General features: G+C 43.5%; 2 protein-coding genes across 2 annotated transcripts; one reads left to right on the top strand and one right to left on the bottom strand.

The window, feature by feature from the left end:
* Window positions 1-1402: 1402 nt before the first annotated feature.
* On the bottom strand, window positions 1403-3098 carry EAE98_000623 (uncharacterized protein; the record flags this gene model as incomplete). Its single annotated transcript, XM_038948241.1, has 4 exons — window positions 1403-1486; window positions 1540-2132; window positions 2184-2673; window positions 2748-3098. 4 exons carry the CDS (start codon window positions 3096-3098, stop codon window positions 1403-1405), a joined length of 1518 nt encoding a protein of 505 aa, XP_038815918.1.
* A 5649-nt stretch (window positions 3099-8747) lies between these two features.
* On the top strand, window positions 8748-11957 carry EAE98_000622 (uncharacterized protein). Its single transcript, XM_038948240.1, has 2 exons — window positions 8748-11596; window positions 11692-11957. The coding sequence occupies exons 1-2, from the start codon at window positions 8933-8935 to the stop codon at window positions 11791-11793; spliced, it is 2766 nt and encodes a 921-aa protein (XP_038815917.1). The 5' UTR covers window positions 8748-8932; the 3' UTR covers window positions 11794-11957.
* The last annotated feature ends 1303 nt before the right edge of the window (window positions 11958-13260 follow it).

Genomic DNA, 13260 nt, shown 5'->3' with positions numbered 1-13260 from the left:
GTACAGAAACTTTTCTGGAAACATGTATTAATACATTTCCTACTTTAGTATAGACCTCGGTATACACCTCGCAAGAATGTCTCAGTCAAATAAAAGAAGGATTACTAACGCTCCAATTTAAGTGGTATGATTCTCTAATCAGCCGAGTAAATTCTCCGGACCCGGTAATTAAATGTATTAACAATTTCCCGAATAGGTCGTACTTGCAGTTTTGTGTACCAAAAAAAAAGCGCTTATCAAGAGAGACAGCAAAATAACAATAATGTGTAGTTAGGCAGTGAGAGTGCGAGTAGGAGTGGATGATAAACAAGAGACAGGAATAATGAGATATCAACTAGTCTAATCTACAGAAGGAAGGAAGGAACCACAGAATAGTATGATAATCATATACTCCGCGGAATGTTCTTGCAACTAGGACTGAGATGAAGCTATTCCATCTTCGTGCATGGCAAGAAAGATTAGCCGAATCCGAGTGAACGGATATACTACTTAATACATCAACTGCAAATTATAATGCTTGTGATAAGTGATAGAGAGTTGACCCGCCAGTAATTTGAGCAATGTGATAGTGGAGACATGATGTGATGTGATGGACAAGCTTAGACCGGATTGCAACAGGTACCACTGTAACAACGGGAACGCGGGATGCAGGGAAACTTCCCAGTATCTTGAAATCCACGGAGATTTTCTTATGCCCGGAATTCTTACCAGCATCTGAAACGTCGAGATCATCGATGAATGTAAGCAGCGAAGAAAAGTGATTTGACAGATATTCAATTATTCTCTTCCAATTGTATGTAAGATTGGGGCTAATCCCCGAGATATCTGGTTGACCGCCGTGACGATTAATCCAGGCCAAACACCCATCCATCCATTCCTCCCAATATCTCCTTCCAAATAGTACATGTACTTCTCCAATCCAATCACTCAACCAAACCTATATCTCAATAACACAATAATCCAGAAGACAAACAAAGAATACCACCACCACCGCCATCCATGATGACAATCTGCGAATTTAGAATTTTCCTTGCCACCTATCCATCCATTCATCCATTCATCCCTCCATCAGTTGCCCTGCCCGTCCAATATGTGCCGTTTAATTTTATGTATTGTAATGTATTGTATGTAAAAATGTCTTTCGTTCAATCCAAAAGCCAAGTAGTAGTAAACCGAAGTTGAAATCTCGCTCGCATCGCAGTCACAAAAGGGTATCCAGGCGCGGTTCTGACATCCTTTCATTGAATTCCAGTTCGCGCAAGTGCAAGCAAAGCAGACAGAATGTAGGAGAATAAAAGGTAAACAACTCGCATATGTCATTTTTCATCTCGTCGTAAAACCCTAGCCAGCGGTTCGAAAAAAGTAGTGAATGCGAAAAAGGGCAAAGCGAGTACGAAGCGAATTAAAAGACTGTTCCATCACTGAGGATGGCAATTGGTGGACATTGAGTGTTAGGTCGTGAGATTTCGGCCATTTCTCTGCCTCCCTATTTGATTTATTAGTACAATGATACGGAATGGATAAATCGTTGTGACATACCTTCCAGCTGCCAGCCTCCAACATCTGTGGCAGAGATAATTTGTCTTGACCAAAAAGTCCTAAACTGGTATTGACCTCTTCCAATAACAAATCTAGGAATCCAACGGTTACAGCTCTCCACTCAACGATCACATCATCATCTGGTGTGAACATTGGAACGACTTCCAAACTTGGTTTGCCTTCTCTCTCTGCATTTCGGTGGAATGCTTCGAGGCCTCTCTTGGTTTCATCTCTTCTCAGCGTCAATACGCCAGTGTCAATGAATAGACCTCCATTTCGATATTCGGGTAAACCAGTCAATAATTCAGCTCCGGCAAAATGAATGTTCATGAGCTTAGTCATTGGTTGCATAAGAGAGTAACAAAGCCACTGAGAGAGTTTGTGGAAAGGAACAATTGTCTCCCAAAGAGGGGTTGCGGCATCTGCAGGCATCGTAGTTAAACGCCATGCATCACCGATGGATGTGCCATCAACTTCTGTGCGAGATGCTGGCCAGATTGGTGCAAGACCATCAATCAGGACACTCCAAAGGGTGGGCAGAGGAACGATTGGTACAGATGCGGCTTGTGTAGAAGGATGGGAGATGAGGAAGTCTGTAAATATTAGGATATGATTCTGCAAAATGTTGTGAAGATATTACGTACCTAGCATGTTTCCAGGTCTAGCATCTGCGCCGAAGAGAGAAGGATTTCGCAAAGCTTTAGCAAGTTTAACCAGCAAACCAGTTCTACCTGCCAAGCCAGCAATCGGATTCTGCTCAGTGACTTGTAGACCTGAGCTCATGATCTCCACAGTCAATTGGCACAATCCATCTGCATCGACTTTGTGTGGTTGTTCTGGATCACTACTGAAGGTACCAGCCTTGAACATTTCCAAACTGGCAATTGCCAAGCCTTCACTTCTCCTGTATGTGCGACCACTCTCAACACTCTTATACTTCCATGATGTACCGGCACCGGCATCGAGTAAGACAGATACAAGGAAGAGATCGAGAATTCGGCGACATCGTTCGGAAGGATCAACTTGGCTTGGCCAGCTTCCTAAGAGCTCCCCGATTCTATCTCTACCTCCTACGTTGAAATGTTGCCATCGACCATGAGGGGGAATGGCGTTGTAATCGGGTGCAAAATCGCGCTATAATCACAACAAAAGTTAGGAACGGGATCTTTTGCACTGATGCAATGTGCAGTGGAGATGTGAATACATACCTTGATCACAGAGACGACAAACTTTGTGGTATCTTTAAATCTTCCCATATCGACTTCGAAATGATTCAAATCATTCTTCTTGGCCTTCTCCAATACGATGCCACATCTTTCCCGTACAGCACCAATGCTTCTCAAATATCCAGCTGGGTCGACATTTGGATCTGGTGCCTTGGGAAGTGCGATCTTGGGTATGGTGGGGATAGACATTCTTGAGAAGCCAGGAGTGGAGGGTGATTTTAGTGAGGATTGTGATGAGCGAAAAGATTGAACTTCAGTTAATTGTGTAGAGTTTGTTCTTGATGATGAACCATTCGAAGGAGAAGTCTTTTCTTTGCGTGAAAAGAGGCCCATACTTCCGTATTTAAATGTCTCCCCTTGCTTGGTCGGTATGCCTTCTTTATGCAGATGCCCTGTATGATGCAGCGCAGTGCGTCCTTTTCGTCCCCTGGTAGATAACTCGTAGTTTCGTTGGCTGGCCGCACTTGGTCACAATCACCGGATGCCCTGTTAATCTGCGGAAAAGCTAGGTCGGTCTTTTTTATTTTATTTTAATTCGAATCACCTTTTTTTTCTTCTCCTCGTAACGGGGCCTTTTTGATTATCGTTGTTGGCAAATGCACAGTACAGACAGCGCTCTGGTTTCGATAAGCCCGTAGCTGATTTGGAGAGGGGAGGGGGCTTTGTAGTCCTTGCGGCCCTTGTTGATATCCGTAATTACTTGATCCTTTCCCTTGGATAGCTATAGATTTACGGAGTAGGTCGATATTAGGTCCTTGCGTTTGAAATGTTGTCTCGGGAATGGGGATCGACGGGTTCACACCGCGGAAGAGGGAAGAAGGAAGAGAAAGATGATTTGATGGTTGCTCGAGACTTTTGGTGTGGATAGTAAGTGGGGGAAAGTAGAGAGGGTACTACTGCAGGTAGTGTAGTAGAGAGAGACAGAGAGCGAGCGAGCGAGATAGGATAGGATAGGATAGGATAGTGAGTGAGTGAGAGTCGTAACTGTGGATACTAATAACAATTTTTTCTTAATTTTCCAAAGAGGAAGGAAGAATAATCGAAAGTACGAAGGAATAGGTAGCCAGTGATAACAAATGAGGAATAAGGAGCGTTGGATGAATTATTCCGATTAGTTATATCGTATATATTTCCGTATGTGAGTAAGTATGTGTGTAGTAAGTGGCACTTAATAAAGTCGATAGGACGTGATTGGACCTCAGGACTCATGTAGGTAGGTATGGATGGTATGTACGAGTTTTATATATTCCTTTAGTTGGAGGCAAAGGATATGCGCGTGTGTGTATGTGTGAGTAAGTGAGTGAGTGGATGAGTGAATGGATGAGTGAGCGAGTGAGGGACAGAGAGAGAGAGAGAGACGAAGAGGGATGATCTTTGGCAGGAAGAAAGAAAGGTGTTCGAATCTGCAATAGAAGACGTATGTTATGTATGTATGATGTACGATGTACGATGTACGATGTATGACCTATGATCTCTGTCTGGTTGGAGTTTTATTATTAGGTGAGAAAAGAGTGCTTCTTTGTATGGATTTGTATGAAGTACTAATGGATGTGATATGATCGTCTCGTCTCTTTTCTTTTTGACCAGGTCCAGACTCGAGAACAATTTTGATCGAATTCCCACCTCCAGTTTTCTCCTCGACTTTTCCCGTAGATAAGCACAGAATAAGGTAAGGTACCAACTGTAAATGCGGTGATATTAGGAATAGTGGATTGGGGATAGTGGAGGGAGAGGTGGCTAAAGGATCATTAGTAGTGATGGATGTGAAGAGTAGAAAGTACCTTGTAAGAGATTGATGGCATATAGAGTACCCGGAAAAAGTTTATCAAGAATCAAGATGGAGCTGGATAATATCGGATGAAAAGCTGCTTTACTTTGCGTTGCTTTGCTTTACTTTGCTTTGCTTTGCTCTGCTCTGCTCTGCTCTGCTCTGCTCTGCTCTGCTCTGCTTTGCTTTATATTGGACTTGATTTGCTGATGTCAGGTTTCAGCAAATCTAATGCTTGAAGCTTCCCATGGCACACAAGAGGAATAGGCCTAGATGGGCAATTCTATTGGTACGAGGTTCAAGATCTATCTTTGATAGTGGAGACAACAGCGATTAAGAGGTAGGTATTAAGTATTCGGGTAACATCTATAGTCTTCCGGTAAGTATGCTTAGGGATACCGGCTGGCATGTACTATGGCTAGCTTCACGTTCCTGTCTGGATTGGTACGTGTGAATTACAGGTTGAAGGTTATGATTTATAAACACGTGGTGGATGGTAAGGTAGATTCGTTGATCTAGTCGCACCAGGAGGATCACATATAGCCAATGATTACGATGTCTAGAGCCATGGAGAGAGTACAGAGCTTCTTCATCAAGTCAGAAAGAAGTTGCTGGAGAATGGATACCTATGGAGGCATGCAATCTGTACCTACAGACAAATAACGTATAATTAATTGGTTGTAGTATATACGGAGTGGCCATGTAGGATTAGATCATTTAGATGAAAACAAACACGAAGGAATGATGATTGAGTCCAATATGAAATAAATATATTCCTGTCGGTTCTTGGGATGTCAAGATTAGCAAAGCAATCTGGATGATGCGAGATCCACACACACGACGACGTTAAGGGAGAGGGGTTAAACTCAGTCAGGGGCCGGTATGCTTTCAGGATCTGTAAGAGAACAAGAATACACTTCCAACAAGCCACCGAGACTCCCTGGGTATTACTCCATGCAGAACGTACACCAAGATGCGTTGCGTACTTAAATTTTAAGAAAGATCCATAAACCGAGAAGGCCGGTGACATATTGATTACCGGCTAAATTCTTTTCTCCATGCATGAGGCAATATGAGGCGTTGATTTGTCCTCATTTGCCTATTGTATTCCTTGCGCAAAACGGGCCAAACTACGAGTGTTCATTCCTGCATACGGGGGAAGTCGTGCAAACCGAGATGATTGATGGCCAGTATGAACCACCCAAGTAACGGTTCGAGCCTCAACGCCATCGTCACTCGTGAGCCTGCGTAGCATGCGACTATTACTAAAACTTCATCCTATGTGGTTAGTTTTCAGCGAGTGCCGACTAATGCTGAACGTCATGGTCCAACGAAACTTCAGAGATCGTAAATCGGCCAAGGACAAGTCCGGGAGAAAGTCTCGCATCCCACCAAAATGGACGAAGCGACGTTGACTTACTCGTTCCCCAGTCTACATCATTGCGATTTTCCAGGGTTCAACAAAAAGAAGCAACGGCGATGGCGTACTCTGTGGGAATGGAGAAATTGATTTGTGCTTGGAACTATGTGCTGCTTCCTGAGGAATAATAATTACTACGCTGGTAGAAGTTATGGATTCACGTTCCATGTCTAGGATTAATTGGCTGATGGGGAGTAGTGGGCACTTGAGTCTAAGCCTACATTGTACCAGCTCGTGGGATTGGAGGACTGGATGGGAATCGCGATTATCCGAAAACGCCTCACGCCATCTACGGAACTTCCGTGTGCCATAGATGCCATGCCTGACACGATTCATGGATGCTCGGGAATTTGTTCAAGCTTGGTAATAGGCGTCTAGGTACGATCGTGAAGGCCAAATTATGGTGGGCGACGATGACCATGCCATGCTTGCTTGCAAGTTGTTACACAGGTTGGGTTTTCATCTATTACAGTTTGCTGACTCTTCGGTACGGGTAAGCCTTCCCTCTCTCGCCTGTTCGATTGCTGGGTGGAGTTGTGGATGCTTCATAATAAGTTACAGAAGCTTCGAGGGCTCCAGCTTCAACCCTTCAAAGAATTGGAAACACGGATTCAGCCCCAAAAATACGGTACCGACGTAAGTGTCCCCCATATCTATTGCCCTTCTCAGTCTTTACTAAATTGCTTCTAGTTTTCCGAGTCCGTGGACACTGCATGACTACCTTGTATGTGATTACCTACACTACACTGTCGTGGAAAGCCTCTCATACATAAATAATGAGGCTTGACATGATTGGTATCGGCATCTTGTCCCAGAGAGTCATATTGAACCGGGATTTGGGCCTTTAGCACCGAGCGCAACCATTCCATCCCCATCCCGAATATGCAGGTACGAGTAACGAATGGGAACTTAAGATCCATATTTCAAGGGTTCCAGTGGGCCGGCTCGTGATGGGCGGGATGCTATGATTATGAAAGTAGCTAAACAGTAAACGATTCTTGACGGTACCTACGATTAGGGAGTGATGATTCACCCAAATTTCGTAATCTAGTGAGGAAGACGAAGATGAGGGAGCAGGAGGATTCTTGGATCTTGAAAGGTGGCGAGAGATGAGAGATGAGAGATGAGAGATTCGATTAGGAGAGATAAGATGATGACAAGGAGGTTAAAGAGGAAGGTAGGATTTAAGACGACATTAACCTTACGAAAGGTAGCACCCGTTACGAGGGATGGATAGCATGAAGAAAGAGGCACAGATGGGCTTGTGCTGATATCGAAATCCCTCGGCACCTTATGCTAACGATCTTACCATTCGAGTATCGATCAACCATTCATTACCTATGAACTCAAAGATGGGGTTTGGGAAAAAAAAAGGTTTAATCACGGTGCACATCATGAACAGAATTTAAATTTGGTGTAAATTGCAACATGTCCTGAAACCGAGTATGGAAATCGATAATCTATTCATGCACCTTCCTGCATAGCTGCTGGTTGACTCACGAGCCGCTTCAATTCATTGTTCTTTCTACCAAGAGAGAAGGGGGAAGCGAAAGGTCTGCCGAAACAGGTGACGAGATCTACCTCCAAGTCTCCCTTGAATTTCATCTCATCTCTCATTACCGTTGACGTTACTTCTCCATGTGGTTACCTCTCTATAGATAGGTATCGCTACGAAGTGTACCTAGTTCTACCATCGGTACGGTACGGACGACCGGTTAGCATCGATTCAACTCAATTGGGATTTTACATCCGTTCAGTGACAATTCAGTGACAATACTGACCCAAACACATACGTAATGTGATACATTATCCATACTCACATGTAATTGTGCACTCACTCTAGACAAGTTGTTCTTCTCTTGTTGCCAGAAAGCATAATTTGGATCTTCAATATAAATTAATATATTTCCCATCGGCTATGTTGGTGCTCTATTGACGGATTGAGGAATACCGAAAGAAGACCTAGCAGACCCTGGAAGACTTGAAGACGGAAGGGAAAGAAGGGAAAGAAGGGACATATGTATCATATCATATAACAATAATGTAATATGAATGTGAATATGGTCTAGAATCCTCTTGCTCTGATTTTCCCGATTTTTGTTTGAGAAAAGTGTTTCATGGAATTAATACCTCTGTTTGGCAAGATTTGCTCACATCGTGCAATGATTACTTTTGTAGTGAGTCGTGAGTATTGAGTACCTAGTAGTGACTGCACGGAGCAAATGGAGCAAATGGAGCATATGGAGCACATGGAGCAAAAGAAGTTTAATCATCAAACGAAGCTTGAGCCTTTTCCACATGGCCAGACATAGCCAGATATCCATCCATATCTATGCAGCCACTGGCCAGACATAGCCAAACATACCTAGGTAGCTAGACTTAGCCAGACTGAAATGAAGGGGGAAATTCTTCGGCTGATCTTGCTCGGGGGCGGAGGGTCTAATGGGATGAGGGCATCTTGAATCAGCATCGGTACTGATTTGATATTGATTTGATTTGATTTAATTTAATTTGGTGGACCGAAAGAGCGGAAAGTAGGTAAACTCAAACTCATCCTAAAAGAACGACTAACAGAAGCCTCCGAAGCTATCCAGGCCAAAATCGTAAAGCTTTATAAGCTTCATTTCTCTTTCGGGAGATCAACCATTTGGGCCATGGTGCTGGGAAATATTGGTTTGTGCTCGCACTCTCGCACAGAGCATTGAAGCCCAATCGTTGCAGCCTGAACTTTAAGGTCAGTCGGTCATTCGCCATTGTCGCCGAAAGGACAAAAGCGTGACATGACGTCTACGGTAAGCGAAACCATCACCAAACGCAATATCACTTGGGGAGGAACGTCATCATGGATGTTCAATGATTTCAACTATATCCTCCCGCAAATACCTGAATAGCGACTGCCCCTCTAATTGATTTCCGACGCATATCCTTTAGCCCTTTGCGCATTTCATGCATCCTGTCTTTTCCTTTTACGTCTAAAAAATGGATGATCTCAATGGTCTAGATTGGTCTTCTGCCTCGAACACGAAACAAAACAAAGTGTCACCTGGCACAGGCAATTATTATCCCACGTTACGTCCAACTCCATCGCCTGCGAACTCTGGACGGAACACCCCTCTGTCTGCTCAAGCTTCAGGAGCTTCAAAATCATTTGCGCAGCCCAAAACGAAAGCTCCAGACAGTTTCTCGAACCTCGTATCGTTTGGATCCTCGAAAACGAACACGTTGACATTACAACAACAGCAAGCAAAGTTACAAGAAGAAAAGAGGAAGAAGGAGGAGGAACAACGCAGGCAATATGATGCGCAGTTTGGAAATACACAATTCTGGGATGGATTGGGCAATTCAGGAAATAATTTGGCCGGGTTGTCGCCAGTGCCTTCACCAATCCCAGCCATGACGAGCCATCCTTCCACATCACCATTTGCGCCGACTATGTCCCCTCCGCCAATTGGAACCAGCACTGATGCTTCCGGGGACGATGATCTTTTTGCGGCCTTCAACAAAGATACTAAAGTAGATAATTCAAGTCACTATCCACCACCTTCTACCTCCTCAAGTCGTACGCATACTCCAGGATTTGGCACAACTAAAATACCCGATTTAAGTAATCCTCAAGCCTGGAATCAGCCTACAAGCAGTTCGGGGGATTTGGGGGACGACGATGATCCATTTGGATTGGGCCAATTGAAACAACCAACCTCTGTGCCAGTACCGATTTCAAATACTGCGGACGATGATGATTTCTTGGGAGATTTGGGAAAGCCAGTGGAAGAAGTGAGGAGGTTTACACCTGCGGTGCCGGAATTACGCGAAGAATCAAGCTCTGACGATGAAGAACCTAATGACCCTTGGGATAAAGCTGTTGCTGAGCTTGTAGATATGGGATTCACGGCAGAACAGTCGAGGCGTGCTTTAACTGAAAGTGGCACTGGTCTTGATATTCAAGCAGCTGTTGGATGGATACTGAACGATGCGCATGCGCAAGCCAAAGCAAAGACGCAACCTAAAGAGCCTAGTCACCGGAATGGTTCCACATCACATGGGGAAAGGAGGAATGTATCAAGTGATGGACGGAAAGCCAATCCCGCATGGATGCGAGAAGAAGGAAGGTCTCAATCACAGCAACCTCGAAGGGAAGACAATCGTTCACCGAACAATGAAAACGACTTTTCCAAAACTGCCGCTGCTGTTGGAAGCAATATTTTTAAGACCGCGAATTCTTTTTGGAAGACATCTCAAAAGAAAATTGAGAAAGCGGTTGCCGAGTTTCAAGCAGACGCCGATCCCAGTCAACCGAAATGGATGCGAGAAGCAGCAGAAAGAGAGGCTATGTCTGAGCAACGTGCAAGGCGGGTGAGAGCTGAAGCTGAAGCTGCTAAAAGCACTCCTGACGTCACAGATGAAGCTCTTGCATTAGAAAGTGGATCTAGGCCTCAGCCAAGGAAATCGAAAGCAGCCACGTCCGATTCGGGTACTTCACGTGACAGTTCTCCAGCTGCTGCAAGATTCCCTCCCGAACGGCCTACGTCTAACCCACGCTGGCAGCAAACACGACCCCAGAGTCGACCTACTCCACCTCCAGCGGCTCCTAGAGTACGAGTGAACAGGCAAGCAATAGAAGAAGAAAGTGCTCAGGCATACGTAAGCTCTGCTCGACGGAAAAAACCCACTCCTCAACCCACACGAGAACCTGAACCAGATCTTCTATTTGGGTCATCACAGCCAAGGCCATCTTCTACACCAGCAGCTTCTAGGCCAACACCGAAAGCGACAGCCTCATCAAAAACTTCCACACCAATTCCGTCTAGGCCAAAGGCACCTCCACGTACAATCCCTGCTATTTCTCCCATCGCTCTGAAATCTTCGACACAACATCGCCTAGAAGGCAAAGCACATTTTGACCGTGGTGATTACTCAGCAGCCCACACATCCTACACTTCATCTCTTTCACCATTACCTCAAAATCATCCAATAATCATCCTCTTACTTGCTGAACGATCTATTAGCTCGGTCAAAACCGGCCATCCACGTGAGGCCATATCTGATTCTGATCGTGCTATCGAGATTATTGGGCCTTCTCGTGGTCAAGATGAAATAATCGACTTGAGTACCGGTGCTGCAGATGACCGTAAATCTATGAAAGAATACTGGGGCAAAGCATTGACAAGTAAAGCCGAAGCATTAGAAGCACTTGAGAAATGGAAAGAGGCCAGTGATGTTTGGAAACTATGTATTGAAGGTGGTGTCGGTGGGGCTACAGCTATTCAAGGTCGTCAACGTTGTGATAAAGCTCTCGCTCCTCGCCCAGCATCTCGTCCTGTTCAAAAATCTAGACCGCAACCCTCGGCTGCAGCATCCTTAGCTCCAACTCCCGACTCAGATGCGGTTTTGCGTTTACGTGCTGCGAATCAAGCCGCTGAAAAGGCAGACGATGAGAAATTGGCTCTGGTGGATAAGGTAGAGGAGAGAGTTAATAAGTGGAGAGAAGGAAAACGCGATAATCTGAGAGCGCTAATTGGGAGTATGGAAAATGTACTTTGGGAAGGGAGTGGTTGGAAAAAGGTCGGCTTGCATGAATTGGTTGTCAACTCGAAAGTTAAGATTAATTACATGAAGGCGATTGGGAAGTGTCATCCTGATAAGGTTAGTTTTCTCTCTGTTGTTACCTTTTCCTCGCAGGTGAATATGGGTATGAGATGGGCGGAAGTGAGAACGGATGCTAATAATCATTATTGTAGTTACCTCAAGATGCATCCCAGGAAGTAAGGATGATTGCCGCAATGGTCTTTTCGACATTGAACGAGAGTTGGGATAGTTTTAAAGCGCAAAATGGCATGTAGGGAAGGATATACTTTGCGAGTAGAAGATGGAATGTTGAAGTGCTACATGATTGTACTTGAAAAGAAAATGAATCTGCAGAAAAATGAAATGACAATGATGATGATGGAAATGATAAGATCTTAGATAGAATTTGCAAAAGCTTTAATTGATGATGTGGTTTTTGTTTGTTCGTTCTCTCTGCTGTTGTTTTTGATACCTGGGTGAGGATTGTTGGTATGAGTGCCTATGCTTTCAAGTTAGCATTGATACTATACAGCTAGATATCTAGTTCGAATCACTAATGTTCTCCCCCCATTACGAGACACGAAAGGATGCATGCTGTAATGCAGAGATTTATATACAATATCGTTTCTTAGTGATTTAGTTAAGTTTGAGTTTGATATTGATATTGTGTTGTGAGGGGGGGGAGGGGGGTTATTTATGGAGGAAGTAAGTAAGTATATAAGGAAGTAAGTATAAAGAAGAAAGGAGGTAATGATTATTATGATGATGATTATGATTGTGATTGTGATGATATTGTGATGTTATACTTTGAAGTTTGTGGTATTGTAAGATCTTATAAAGGGTTGATTGATACTCGATTGGGGTTTGGGCTGTTAGTGTGGGATTTGGATTTGGATATGCATTTGGATATGAATTTGGATTTGGATATGGATATTAACATAAGGTTGAGCTTTGAGGTTTGAGAAGGGGGTTGAGAAGTGCATTGTGGGTTGGGGGTTGGGGGTTGTGATAGGATATGGGATATGTGAAATACAATATGTGTTTATTGGATTTTTATCTTATTTGGTGTAGTAAGAGAGTGTGTGTATGTGTTCAGTGTTGAAATGTTTGGTAATTGTAAGATGGGGGTTGGATGGTGAAGTAGTAAGGTAGTGGGATCTTTTCTAGATTGTCTGATGGATGGAATTTCTTGGTTTGAGATGTGAAAATGATGAGTGTGTATGTATGTATATATGTATATGCATGTATGTATGTATGTATGTATGTATGTATGTATGTATGTATGTATATATGTATGTATGTATATATGTATGTATGTATATATGTATGTATGTATATATGTATGTATATATATATGTATGTATGTATGTATGTGTAATTATTTAAAGATATCCAGTAAGTTACTAATTACCGGTAGGGAGATTTGAATGAAGGTTTGGACATACTTGGTAGGAAAGATTATGGATATATTACTTCGAGATATTAAGAGGTAAGTGAGGAAATACCTGGGTATTGGAGTAGATAATACACTCTTCAATCATTCAAATGCTCACACCTACATAATCGATCGCTCGATCACCCTATTTGAAAAGCTGAATTGAGGAGCGCGAACGATGCCTACAAGGCTGATGTATATATCATCTATAGAAGAATAAATAATGCATCCAGAGATATCTATCTAGATTCCAGAGGATCGCTTCGGGATATTCACTCTACTCACCACGTACTAGAAGTGAATACAT

The sequence above is a fragment of the Botrytis deweyae genome (genome assembly GCF_014898535.1).
Source record: "Botrytis deweyae strain B1 chromosome Unknown BDEW_001, whole genome shotgun sequence".
Taxonomy (NCBI): Eukaryota; Fungi; Ascomycota; class Leotiomycetes; order Helotiales; family Sclerotiniaceae; genus Botrytis; species Botrytis deweyae.
This window is presented reverse-complemented; position numbering and strand designations above follow the sequence as displayed.